This window comes from Leopardus geoffroyi, chromosome C3, assembly GCF_018350155.1.
Source record: "Leopardus geoffroyi isolate Oge1 chromosome C3, O.geoffroyi_Oge1_pat1.0, whole genome shotgun sequence".
NCBI classification, from domain to species: Eukaryota; Metazoa; Chordata; class Mammalia; order Carnivora; family Felidae; genus Leopardus; species Leopardus geoffroyi.
The window spans coordinates 78,215,580-78,228,809 of NC_059338.1; the positions used below are offsets into that span (position 1 = coordinate 78,215,580).

At 46.7% G+C, this 13,230-nt stretch overlaps 1 protein-coding gene across 7 annotated transcripts in view; it reads left to right on the forward strand.

The window, feature by feature from the left end:
• ZFAT (zinc finger and AT-hook domain containing) overlaps nt 1–13,230 on the forward strand; it is a 350,430-nt gene that overhangs the window by 216,342 nt on the left and 120,858 nt on the right. The window contains exon 13 of one of the 7 annotated variants that reach the window (XM_045453588.1): nt 90–280. The exons of the other annotated variants lie outside the window; for them this stretch is intronic. Within the exon in view, the coding sequence (XP_045309544.1) occupies nt 90–122 (33 nt within the window). The 3' untranslated portion in view covers nt 123–280. Of the gene's footprint in view, nt 1–89; nt 281–13,230 lie in introns of those variants that run through there. 7 annotated transcript variants of the gene reach the window in all.

Here is a 13,230-nt window from a genome sequence, read left to right on the forward strand (position 1 = left end):
TTTAACGTACCCGCTGATTTCCACCTGGCCGCTGCTCGTGCCGCACTTACGGACCACAAGAACCGCGGTCCGGTGAACTTGTCCCATAGAGACTTCTGCTCAGCACTGGCAACTCAACCTGAAAACCGCTGCCGCTCCCGCATGTACGCATGGTGATGGAAAACAGGGCGCCCTGAAATGTTTGTGGAGACTGTGCACCCCAAAACCTGGAGAACGTAGCACGTGGGAGGGGCTGTGGGCCGCCACACCGGCAGGCTGCGTTTACTGAGCCTCTACTGTATGCCTACGCTCTGCATCAGCTCGCACCTCCCCGACAGAGGACGCTATCATCCCTGTTTGATAGAACCCCAGAGAAGGTACGCGATCACCTGTCAGGCTTGTCTGCCATGCCCGTATCTACAGATGTCAGTCACTGTTGTAATACTGACCTACCTGTGTCGTGACCGCTCTGAGGGGACGAGGACCCGCCCCCTCCCCCTCCCTTTCACTGGCAAACTCTTCTGATGCTCAGAACAGCCTTGCGAGAGAGGAGTTCTCAGGATCTTGCCTCATTTAGTTAAGAAACCCAGTGGCTCAGAGGGGTTACGGGCTTTTGTGCATTAAACATCCAGGAAGTGAAGGAGCCAGAACTTGCACTTGGCCTCCGAGTCCAAGGCATGGGGTTCTCCCACCGTGTCTTCTCAGTAATTCTCTTTGGTGGGGGGGCACACAGGAAACCGTGAGGGCCCCGCACCTGTTGCCTGCCTAGCTACTGTACTGTGGCCTTAGTGGACCTGTGTTTCACAGGCAGGACTGGCACGTCAACTTGTGGGGGTGGCAGGAGGTTCATGAGCGTCCTGCAGATTTTGAACAGGATTAAAGTGAAGAGTGTTGTCTCAGGTTTCACAGCCACAGATGTGTTTCTCTGGGGGACCCTGGGCTGTCGTAGACAGCGCAGTTTGGGTGCTGGGAACAGATCGCTGGGGTGGCCCTCGCTCTGTAGACAAGAAAGTTGGACCAAGCAAGGTTATTTACTGTCCTCACTCTCCCAGGATTGGAACCAGATTTTTCATTTGTTCCTTGGTTCTCCGTGCGGAACCTTTTCCTTCACCAAGCAGGTGCAGCTGGACGGTCTCTCTGCCCCGGAATCCTCACTGCTTTCTTTCTCAGCTTTGTAGCATCTTTGGCTTGCGTGCAGAGGAAGTGGACTTGAGGATGGTTTGAGCTCCGCTGTCCCTTCCTGTGTAGTTCTCAACTGTTTCCGGCTGTCACACAGCTACCAGGCGCTGCTGGGACCTTGGGAGTCATGGGGCCAAGCTGGCCTTGGGGTCAACTCCGGTTCCTACGGGCTTCCTGGGGCTTCAGGTGCCCTGCCCCCGCTGGAGCGAGAACCACTCAGACCTTGGCCTCTCTCCTCCTCCGGGCTGGGTTCTCTGGTGTTTCTCACGAGACTGGGACTGACAAAGCAAAACGAAGCTGGTTCCCGCCAACCACCCTTATTCACGCTGACAGGTTATCACCCTTCCCTTTGGTCGCTATCATAGTTTTCTGTCACTGCTGTAACCAACACCTCCAGCTTGGCAGCCGAACACCACCGGGCATTATCGTGCAGTTCCGAATTCCAGCACGGGTCTCACCGAATGGCCAGGTGACGGCAGGGCCACGTTCTTTCGGGAGGCTCTCGGAGAAAATCCATCCCCGTCCCTTTTCTAGCTTCTGGAGGCCACCTGCACTCCTTGGCTCCTGGCCTCACCCCTCCATCTTGAAAGCCAGCAACACAGCATCCCACCTCTGCTCTGACTCTCTTCTGCCTCCCTTCCGCCTTTCACCTTTGAGGACCTTTCACCTGTGGGCCCACGTGGATGGCCCAGGAGAAGGTCCGTACCTTAAGGTCAGATGATTAACAGCCTCAGTCCTACCTGTGGTCTTAACTTCTCTTTGTCATGCAAGCTTCCAGACATCAGGACTTGGACATCTTTGCGGAGGCATTATTCCCCCTGCTGTATCCCGCCCCGCCCTGCTCTGTTTTCTTCCTTTTGCATCTGCTCCCTGGCAGATTTCTATCAAAATCTAAAAATACACAGTCTGTGTGGTCGCACACTCCCTCTGCCTACCAGTGGCAAACATTACTAAGAAATCAGGCCCCTCTGTTTTACAAGTCCTCGATGGGGCCTCAAAGCCTTTGTGCAGACACTACTAATCTATTGCAGTTGACTTTCAAAAGGAAACCAGTTTGGTTTTCTAGATCTAGATGTATAATTTGCAATGTATAATTTGTGTCAGGAAACACTGTAATAAGGGCAAACTCTTGTATTGCCTTTTAAAATTGCATGTTGTTATTTATTTATTTTAAGAATAATATGTGTTCACTAAATAAGATTTGGAAAGCGCTTTTCGTTCCCTTTCTTTGTAGAATTTTTGGATATATTAATTTTTTTTAGATGTAATTGAGGTCTTACTGTAAATGAGCATTTTTGGGTGGAGATTAAAACATCAGCTTTGCCGCCGATAAAGCTCTATTAGAGAATGCAGCTTAAATGAGTGGCCAGATGGTTTGCTAAGAATACTTTGCGTTTGAGTTAGAATAGCCTCCCAGTCGAAGGCAGGGCTGGAGAGGCTGCCTGATTAGGACATTATAAATATTGCCTTTTTTAAATTATCACTTCATAGGCATTTTCCCATTTTATGAAAATATACTTACTGTAAAACTACTTTCAACGGCTGCTTAAGGATGAGTGCCACAGTTTAATTACCCATTCCCCTTGTAACTGGAAAGTTTGGTTGTTTCCAGTTTTTGCCGTTAAAAGTAACTCCACGATGGACGTCTTCATGCCGAGAGCATTTCCAGGTCATCGTGATATCGAAAGGACTGTAAAACGTGGCACGAAGCCCATGAAACCACTGAGAATTTGTAGGCAGCCAGGGTGTTACATGTGCTTCTTGGCAGCTGTAATTAAAATGCATTCCCGGGGGTGGAACTGACGCTGTCAGTCCTAAGCACTTGCCCAGGAAGATGCCTGCACTGGGGTGGGGCTGCCACGGAGCCAGGGGCCTCCAAACAAAATGGGCTCGTTCCCTCCCTCTAGCTGCTCAACTCTTTGCTTCCTTGCAAATAAATAAGCCAGCATGCCGCCCAGGAAGGCGATGCGATCACGGGCTGGACTCCCCTCGTTCAGTTTTCTCTCTCTCTGTTGGGCTGCGTGAACCCACAACTCTGTTGAGAGAAATGTTCTCAATGATGGGGCTAGGTGACCCAGTGGTGATCTCCTTACACATGATAACAAGTGACTTTATTTCATTTAAAAAGTTTTATTTTAAAATTATTTATTTATTTACTTTTAATTTTATTTTAGAGGGGGAGAGGGGCAGAGGGAGAGAGAGACAGAGAGAGATAGAGACACAGAGAGGGAGACAGAGAGAGAGAGAGAGAGAATATCTCAAGTAGGCTCCACACTCAGTGGCGAGCCTGACGCAGGGCTTGATCCCACGACCCTGGGATCATGACCTGAGCCGAAATCAAGAATCGGATGCTCAACTGACTGAGCCACCCAGGCGCTCCTAAAATAACTTTAGACTCCCCTAAAGTCTGGCGGATTTCCCAGGTACCTATCCCCGCCTCTTCCCTCGATGATAACGTCTTCTTTAACCATAGACTGCTGTCAAAACTGGGAAATGGACTTTGGTATCCTACTATAAACTAAACTGCAGGCCTCAGTTGGATTTTACCAGTCTTCTTTCTTTCTTAATAAAGTTTTTTTTTTTTTTTCAACGTTTATTTATTTTTGGGACAGAGAGAGACAGAGCATGAACGGGGGAGGGGCAGAGAGAGAGGGAGACACAGAGTCGGAAACAGGCTCCAGGCTCTGAGCCATCAGCCCAGAGCCCGACGCGGGGCTCGAACTCACGGACCGCGAGATCATGACCTGGCTGAAGTCGGACGCTTAACCGACTGCGCCACCCAGGCGCCCCTTAATAAAGTATTTTTCAAGTAGTGTTAGATTCACAGCACCGTTGAGAGGAAAGCACAGAGAGTTCCCATGTGCCTTCTGGCCCTGCTCCCCACACACAGCCTCCCCCATTTCCAACATCCCCACCAGACTGGTACACTTGTCACAACGGAGGAATCTATAGTGCTACATCATGCTCGCCCAAGGCCATACTCTACATTAAGGCTCAGCGTTGGTGTTCTCTTTGGGTTTTGACCGATGTATCATGACACGTATCCACCATTAAGGTTCTCATGCAGAGTGATCTCGCTGCGTTGCAAGTCCTCTGTGCTCTTCCCGTTCATCCCTCCCTCTCCCTTCTGCCCTGGCAACCACGAACTCTTACTGTCTCCGCAGTTTTGCCTATTAAGGAATGTCCTAGAGTTGGAATCATACAGTCTGTAGCCTTTTCAGACTGGCTTTTTCACTCAGTAATATACATTGAAGGTTTCTCCATATCTTTTCATGACTTGAGAGTTCATTTCTTTTTAGTGCTGAGTAATATTCCATTATCTGGACGGGCCACAGTTCATTTACCCACTCATCTACTGAAGAACATCTCGGTTGCTTCCAAGTTTTGGCAGTTATGAATAGAACTGCTTAAACAGTGTGTGCAGACATAATTTCCTAACTCCTTTAGGTAAACACTAAGGGCTGTGATTGCCAGATCGTGTGGTAGGAGTATGTTTAGCTCTGCGAGAAACGGCCACACTGTCCTCCAAAGTGACTGTGCCATTTTGCATCCCCTCTAACAGTGCGTGAGAGTTCCTGTTGCTCCACATCTTTACCAGCATTTGGTGTTGTCAGTGTTCTGGACTTGGGCCACTCTGACAGCTGTGAGGTGTATCACCTCAGTCTTGCTTTAATTTGTATTTCCCTGATGACATACACAGTGGTGCATCTTCCCTGTGCTTGCTCGTCATCTGTTTTTCTGCTTTAGTGTTGGGTCTGTTCAGGCTTTTCGCTCATTTTTTACTCGGGTTGTTCATTTTCTTATTGCCAAGTTGTAAGAGTTTATGTACTTTGGAAAACAGTCCTTTATCAGATACATCTTTGCAAATCTTTTCTCTTAGTCTGCAGCTCATCTCTTCATTCTGTTGAATAACTTTATTTTTAAATAAAGTTTTACCTTTTCGTTTAAAGGGATACTTATGTAAAGAGGATGCTTGTTTTTGCTAGCTCTGTATGTATCATTATGTGCTGCACTTGAGAGTTACATGCTGGCATTCATGGAGCCTCTGAAATTGGATTGTAATTACTGATTCTAAAAAGCAGAGTTGTGCTATTTTCTTTCCTGTTGTGAGAGATGTTGAGGTTGGGGTGGAGGTGCTGATGAGGGAGGGAGGGAGGGAGAGAGGGAGAGAGAGAGAGGGAGGAGAGACAGGAGACTGAGGAGGAAGGAAATGGCTAGATGAGTGTCAGAGGAAAGGCAGGCTGGGGCTTGCATCACAACCCTGTATAAAAATGGTGCCACAAATCCACTATTTTAGCTGGTTTGGGGTCACTCTTCCCTCCCTGGCTTGTTTGCTATCCTAGTTGACTCACCCATTCATTCTAGGAAATTATTCCTGATTTTTCTCAGTGCACTTGTTAGATATCAAAGCCAGAGAATGGTTCTTGAAGGTAGTATTTTTCCAAACCCAAGAAGGAAAATATTGATTGAGCACCTGGAGTTCTAATGATAATTGGCTTTATAATGTTTGTCTTACTTGTATCAATGATTGTCTCATATTAAAAATAAACTGCTCCAGGAAGCCCAGTTGAAAAATAGGTAAAGAGAACAGGTCAAATAGCTCTTGGGTATGTGATAAGGTGTCTAACATCACTGATAATAAAAAAAAAATAATAAAGTGAAAGCATACTAAGATACCATTGATTTGCTTATCAGATGAGTATACATTCCCAGGTTTGATAGCAGAGTCTGTTGGTAAGGCCGTGAGGAGAGAGCCTTTTTCATGCCTTGCCATTGGGGCTGTAAAGGGTCCCAGCTGCAGGTGGCATAAGCTGTTGGCTTGCCTCTTGTAAGAAGTGATCTGATCTTACGGATGCACTTGCTGACGTCCCGAAATGATGACTATGTGGTATTATTCATTGAAGATAAGTGAAATGTTTGTGGATAGAGTAAGTCTTAAATAAACAGGGGCACATCCAAACAACAGAATGCTGCACAGCTACAAAAACAGTATAAGGAGGCCCTTGACTTCCTTCCCTGGAAAGATATTATGTAACAAAGTAGAAAAAGCAAGCTTTAGAAGGACATAGTAATGCTGCCTTTGAGGTAAGAAAGGGCAAAGATGTATTTGTATTTATTTATGTCTACTTTAAAGCTTCTTAAGGCTTATGCACAAAATAAAGAAACTGTGCGGTTGGGTAGGGAGGGCTGGGACTGGGTAGATGGGAGGCCGAGGCTCGAGGTGGGACTTTTCCCTGTGTGTAATGTTTGAACTGGGTGAAGTGAATGTTTTGCCTGTTCAGTAAATTTAAGTAAGAAGCAAACCTTTAAATAAAAATGATCTTTTAGAAACGACCCAGTGTCAAAGCAGAATGGTAACCCTGCTCGTCACCCTCACATTGTCTTGGGAAGGCGGTGACAGATTGCTCTTTGGTAGTTCATTGAGATTCTGTTTTGCTCTTGAAAATCTCCAAGAGCACGGAGGTATTGCAGAAAAACCCAGGATTTAGAACCAGACAGACTCAGGTTCAAATCCTGGCTGTGTCACTTGCAGTCTGTTTAATTTAACTTCTCTGTATAATTCTGTTGTCTTAAAAATGCTGACGGTAATATCTTTCCCTGGTGTTGGAGATGCTAAAAGTGATACTGTTTTATGAGTAGTGGGTATAGTGCATGGTGGATGATGAAATGTTGGATCTTTTCCCCTTCCCTGTCTTTAAAAATGACCCCAGTTTCTAAAAAAAAAAAAACTATAAGCCAAACAACAACAACCACAAAACCCAGCCTGATCTTGGTTTATTTTCCTTTTAGTGAGCTTAAATTTATGTTTGCAAGTCATTTATTCTAAACATTTTCTAGGTATTATGTTTTCTTCGGATGTATCTTTAGATGTTGATGTTATTTTATTTCCATTGTTGTTATTTGTGGCTTTGGAGTGGCAGAGAAGGATTAAAATCTTGATGGCCGCTACTTACTAACTAGATGACCTCTCGGGATTTTGATCCCTTGCCTTCTAGGGCCACTGCCTCCTTATTTGGAAAATGGGAACAGTGATGTCATTATTTCAAAGGCGACTTTCAGAAGGAGGGGTTGATTTGAAGGAGGAGACCAGAATGGCTGTGTCCTCATGTCTTGGGGCAGACCTGGCCCATCAGCCCTGTGCTGGCCAGCACAAGGCGGGCGGGTGTTGCTGGAGGATCTCAGGCTTGCTCTTTTGTTAACGGGCCACTTCTGGCCTCTGGCCCACCCTTCCCACCAGATTAGTTCTTTGCTCCATATCATGACCACCTTGAGATCTTGACAAATGTGCAGATAACGGTTTCCCAAGCCCAGGAGATAGTCTCACTGAGCCTGGAGGCCAGCAGGTATCCTCGAATGCAGTACATTTTCATGTGGTTGTGGTGCGGGGGGGTCCATGGACCATAATCCACCAGCCACCTCGCTGGCTTTTGAACTTGGAAGCAAACGTCCTGTCTGAATCTGCGTATTTAAAGTGTATTCCTGTAAATAGCGTATAGCTGGATCTTGGTTTGTGCCTGTGTGTGTGTGTGTGTGTGTGTGTGTGTGTGTGCACACGGCCAGTCTGACAGTTCCTGCCCTTTCGTTGGAGTGCTTAGTCCATTTACATTTAATGTAAGTTTTGACATACCTCACTTGAAAAGTGCCGTCTTGGTATTTAGCTACAATTTATTTTCTTTTAAGCGGTTGCTAAACACATCATATTATGCATCTATGTTGTAATACATTCTAGCTAGCTCCAGATACACTATTTCATGAACAGTGTAAGAAGCATGAAACACTGTAATTCGTATTATTTCCCTCCTACCTTTTGTGCTCTGGTAGTCATGTATGTTACTCCTACTTGTTATAAATTCCATACAGCTTTATCATTCTTTGCTTTTATACAGTTATATTGAAAATATATATGTGGAAATATAATTTTAAAAATGTCTTGTATTTCCTTATATATTTAGTTTTCTGGTGTTCCTTTTAAATTTTTTAATGTTTTTATTTATTTTTGAGGAAGGGGAAGGCAAGGGGAGAGAGAGAGAGGGAGACACAGAATTTGAAGCAGGCTCCAGGTTCTGAGCTGTCAGCACTGAGCCTGACGCTGGGCTCGAACTCATGAACCGTGAGATCATGACCTGAGCTGAAGTCAGACGCTCAACCGACCGAGCCGCTCAGGCGCCCCTGGTGTTCTTTATTTTTTTATATATTTTCTTGCAGGCCTAGACTTCCATCTGATAAACTTTCCTTTAGTTTGGAGAACTTCTCGCGTTTGTTATATGCTTTTTTGCTGGAGTTAAATTATCTCAGCTTTTGTCTGTTTAGAAAATCTTCGTGTTCATTTTTGAAGAATATTTTGATGACTGTAGATTTGTAGGGGGACATCACTCTAAAGATGTTGTTCTGTTATGTTTTGTCCTTCGCTATTTCTAATCCTTAGCATTTCTCCCCATATTTAATGGGCCCTTTTTTCTCTGGTTTTAAGACTTTCCTCTCTTCCTTTGGTTTTCATCATATTAACATCAGTAAGTTTAGGTATGGCTTCCTAGTGTTTACTTTGCTTGGGTTTGTTGAGGTTTGGATCTTGTGGATCGATACGGTTCATCAGTTTCAGACCATTCTCTTCTCAGCCATTATCTCTTTATTATTACTTCCTCTCTATTTGTTTTCCCTCCTCCAGGATGGTAACACATCATATATTAACCTGTTAGATATGTCACAGCATTCAAATGATCTCTCTCTCTCTTTAAATCTTCTTTTTGTGTTTCAGTTTATATGATTTCTTTCAGTCTTCTTCTTCTTCTTCTTCTTTTTTTTAATTTTTTTTAATGTTTATTTATTTTTGAGACAGAGAGAGACAGAGCATGAACGGGGGAGGGGCAGAGAGAGAGGGAGACACAGAACCGGAAGCAGGCTCCAGGCTCTGAGCCATCAGCCCAGAGCCCGACGTGGGGCTCGAACTCACGGACCGTGAGATTGTGACCTGAGCTGAAGTCAGACGCCCAACCGACTGAGCCACCCAGGCGCCCCCCCCCCCCTTTTTTTTTTTTTTTAAGAGATAGAATGTTAAGCAGGCTCCATGCCTAGCATGGAGCCTGTTTGGGGGCTTGATCTCATGACCATGAGACGAAATCAAGAGTTGGATACTTAACCGACTGAGCCACCCAGGTACCCCTCAATTTATATGATCTCTACTGAGCTTTTTTCAAGATTACTTATCCTTTTCCCGATACATCATATCTGCTAGATACTCAAACTAATTATTCATTTTTTTTTTTTTTTAATTTCTAGCATTTTCATTTGGTTCTTATAGTTTTTGTATCTCTGCTAAGATTTATCAACTGGTCACACATGTTTTTCATTTGAACCTTGAACACATTTGTCATCATTATTTAAATACTTATTTCTAAAAATATAAGTATCTGAGCTATCTGTGCATCAGTTTCTGTTGACTTTTTTTTCTTGATTTGGGATCACATTTTCTTCTTTGCCTGTCTCATCATTTTCTTTTTTTTTTTAATTTTTTTTTTTCAACGTTTATTTATTTTTGGTACAGAGAGAGACAGAGCATGAATGGGGGAGGGGCAGAGAGAGAGGGAGACACAGAATCGGAAACAGGCTCCAGGCTCTGAGCCATCAGCCCAGAGCCCGACGCGGGGCTCGAACTCACGGACCGCGAGATCGTGACCTGGCTGAAGTCGGACGCTTAACCAACTGCGCCACCCAGGCGCCCCCGTCTCATCATTTTCAAGTGAATGATAGGCAGACCTCACTGCTGCCTGTGAAAGGTGTGCTCACAAGCTTGGCCCTTGGCTGGCATCTGGACCTTGGACATAGGAAGGTTTCCCATAACCCTCATTGACAGGAGAAGTTTCCTGTGCCTAACCTGTCCAGATGGCATCGTGCACACCGAATATCTGCTTCCTTCTGGGAGTCTGGAGTGTTGGTATGTGCTAGGCAGAGAGTTGCCCCTGTGATTAGTTCCCCATAAAACCCTGGCACGGAGCTTCCAATGAACTTACCAGGCTGGTCCCATTTCACACGTATTGTGACGGCTTGTTGCAAGGGAATTTCGGCTGCCCGGTGGGACTCTGCTGGGAGAGGACTCTTGGAAACTTATGCCTGGTTTCCCTTGGACTCTGCATGCCTTTTCCCTTTGCAAATTTTGCTTTGCATCCTTTGGCTGTAAGGAATGATAGCAGTGAGTATCTGTATGCTGAACCCTGTGAGCCCTCCTACCCAATCATGGAACGTGGGGGTGGTCTTGGGTCTCTCCCAGCACAGGAGTGAATAAATCTAGTCTGTCGCAGTTCCAGAGCCGGCTCTCCACTGTCGTCAGATGTTTTGGGAAAAGGATCGGGTCTTTCCTTTCAGCAAGGCTGGGCATCTGAGCACAGCGAGAGGCTCCAGGATTCGCTTTCTGTTTCACAGCACAGCTGCTGGCTTTCCAAACCATGTGGGCTCCCTATCAGCTTTACAGGCAGGCTGCCAGCTTTTCGAGGTGCTGGGATGATCCTGTTTCTCTCCAGCGTTCTCCTTGGGGAAGCTCTCTCCCCTCTCTGCCCGGCCCAGCCTCGGGAGAGCCAGGGTGCCCGGTGAAGGCTTTTGCACTTTCGTAAGGGTGGTGCTGGACTTCCCCTCCCCTCGCCTGCTTTGGGCCAGGGGTCCTCACTGCCATGTGTGAGACCCAGTCCCTGAGGGCTGGGGTGGCTTCTCTCCCTCCTCTCCTGCCCTGCTCCCTTGTTGTACCTGCTGAAGTTCCCCATTTCACAGGGAAAAGGTGAGTAGGTCACAGGGATGAGAGCAGCCACCGGGCTCTTCTCTCCTAGGCAGTGTCTGCTCACTTCTGGAATTCGGTTCACTTACGTCTCTTCGTGCCCTGACAGTCTGACGTTGTTTGCGTGGGAGCAACAGCCCTTTGTGGTTTTCGACACCCTGACTGGAAGCAGGAACGCCCCACCGTGTGATTGTGACAGTGCACAGAGCAGGTGCCCAGTAAGCGTGGCTGTCGACTCCCTCCCCCACGCACCCTGGATGTGTGGGAATTTGCTGGAAGTCTGGAGCCAGGAGGGTGTGTGAGGCGGCCGACTGCTGCTGTCACGAGTAATCGAAGTGGAGTCACAGTCACCAGGAGCTCTGCCAGCTTCGGGCGAGGGTTTTCTCCACGCATCATCACTCACAAGTAGGCCCGGGGAGACCTCGGGGCTTCTCAGACCCTTGGAAGCGTGTCAGTGGGAGAAACAATGGCAGGCAGCTTCGGCACAAGCCCCTGCTTTGCAGCTTAAGTGCTTTCTAGTTTGACTTTATGCATCACGGCTTTGTGGTCAGACGTTCTTAGAATCCAGACTTGCCACTTGCTACCTGTGTGGCCTTGGGCAAGACACCTAAACTCTGTAGCTTCTTTATTTTTTTAATTTTCTTTACTTAGAGAGAGAGAGAGAGAGAGAGAGAGAGAGAGAGAGAGAGAGATTGAGACAGAGTCCCAAGCAGGCTCTGTGCTCCCAGCGCAGAGCCTGATGCAGGGATCGGACTCCTGAACTGTGAGGTCGTGACCTGAGCGGAAACCAAAAGTCGGATGCTTAACCGACTGAGCCACCCAGGCGCCCCTGTAACTTCCTGGTAACGTGGTGATGAGGCAGTGCCTCTTGTCACTTAGAGGTTGTGAGTGCTAGTTGCAGGCTTCCTGGAGGGCTTGAGGCACTGTTCTCCAATGTTACTTCTGCCCAGACTCCGTCCCAGTTTTCTTCCTGTCTCTTTTCATCTGAAGATTGTCGTATGTGCACAGTGTCCTCTTTATCATACTTTCGTTTGATATTCTTGGTGCCTGTGATGTGTTCTGTTTGCCTAATTCAGTGTCCAGTTGCCTAATTCCCCTGATTCGGCACATTCCTTTATTTATTATTTACTCTTAAAACATTTTTTTTTAATGTTTATTTATTTTTGAGAGGCAGGGAAGGGGCAGAGAGGGAGGGAGACACAGAATCTGAAGCAGGCTCCAGGTTCTGAGCTGTCAGCACAGAGCCTGACGTGGGGCTCGAATCCACGAACTGTGAGATCATGACCTGAACTGAAGTTGGACTCTCATCTGACTGAGCCACCCAGGCGCCCCTGGTACATTCCTTTAAAACACACTTGGCCAGGGGCGCCTGGGTGGCGCAGTCGGTTAAGCGTCCGACTTCAGCTCAGGTCACGATCTCGCGGTCTGTGAGTTCGAGCCCCGCGTCGGGCTCTGGGCTGATGGCTCAGAGTCTGGAGCCTGATTCCGATTCTGTGTCTCCCTCTCTCTCTGTCCCTCCCCCGTTCATGCTCTGCCTCTCTCTGTCTCAAAAATAAATAAACGTTAAAAAAAAAAAATTAAAAAATAAATAAATAAAAATAAAACACACTTGGCCACATGCATACCTCACTTAGCACAGAGAACCTTTTAGCAGGTGCATTTCCCGAGTAGAGTTATTCATACGTTCCCCTTCTGGCAGAGTGAGCGTCTCTCCTGGATGGTGCTGCCCAGCACTGCCAGACCCGTCCAAGCTTTCACGGATCCTGTCTTCCCCGAATGTGGGGCCCACCCACTTTTTGCATTACGCCGAGCCACGTCACGGGGCCCCCGTGCTAGAGGGAGCTTGTCCTTTGGGTCTTTGCTCTGTGTGGCTTCAAGTGCACCAAGGATTTCTGACTTCTGAAAAGCAAGTGAAACACTTGGTGCATGAATTTGCCAAGTCTGCAAAGAAAAAAAAATTAGTCTGAAATCAGCAGTTTTCACTATCTGCACAGTTTGGAAACTATTCAGTGTGACTTACTACTGACCCTTCCTTCTTACTTTAGACGCTCTCGTTCCTGAAACACGGCCTTGGGTAGTCTGACAAATGGCTGTGGTCATTCCTCTGCCCTGGCCTTCTGAAGGTGAGGGCTGGCCCTCTCTCCTGCGGCCATAGGACCTTCAAACCTATACCAGTATGTTCTTTTAAACAGGAACCAGCCAGTTCGTTATCTTGAAAAGACACTATTCAACTTCATCGATATTTGATAGGAATCTAAAGCCAGTTGAATCCTAAAAAAATTGTGTTATGAAAAGCCTGAGGAAGGGCT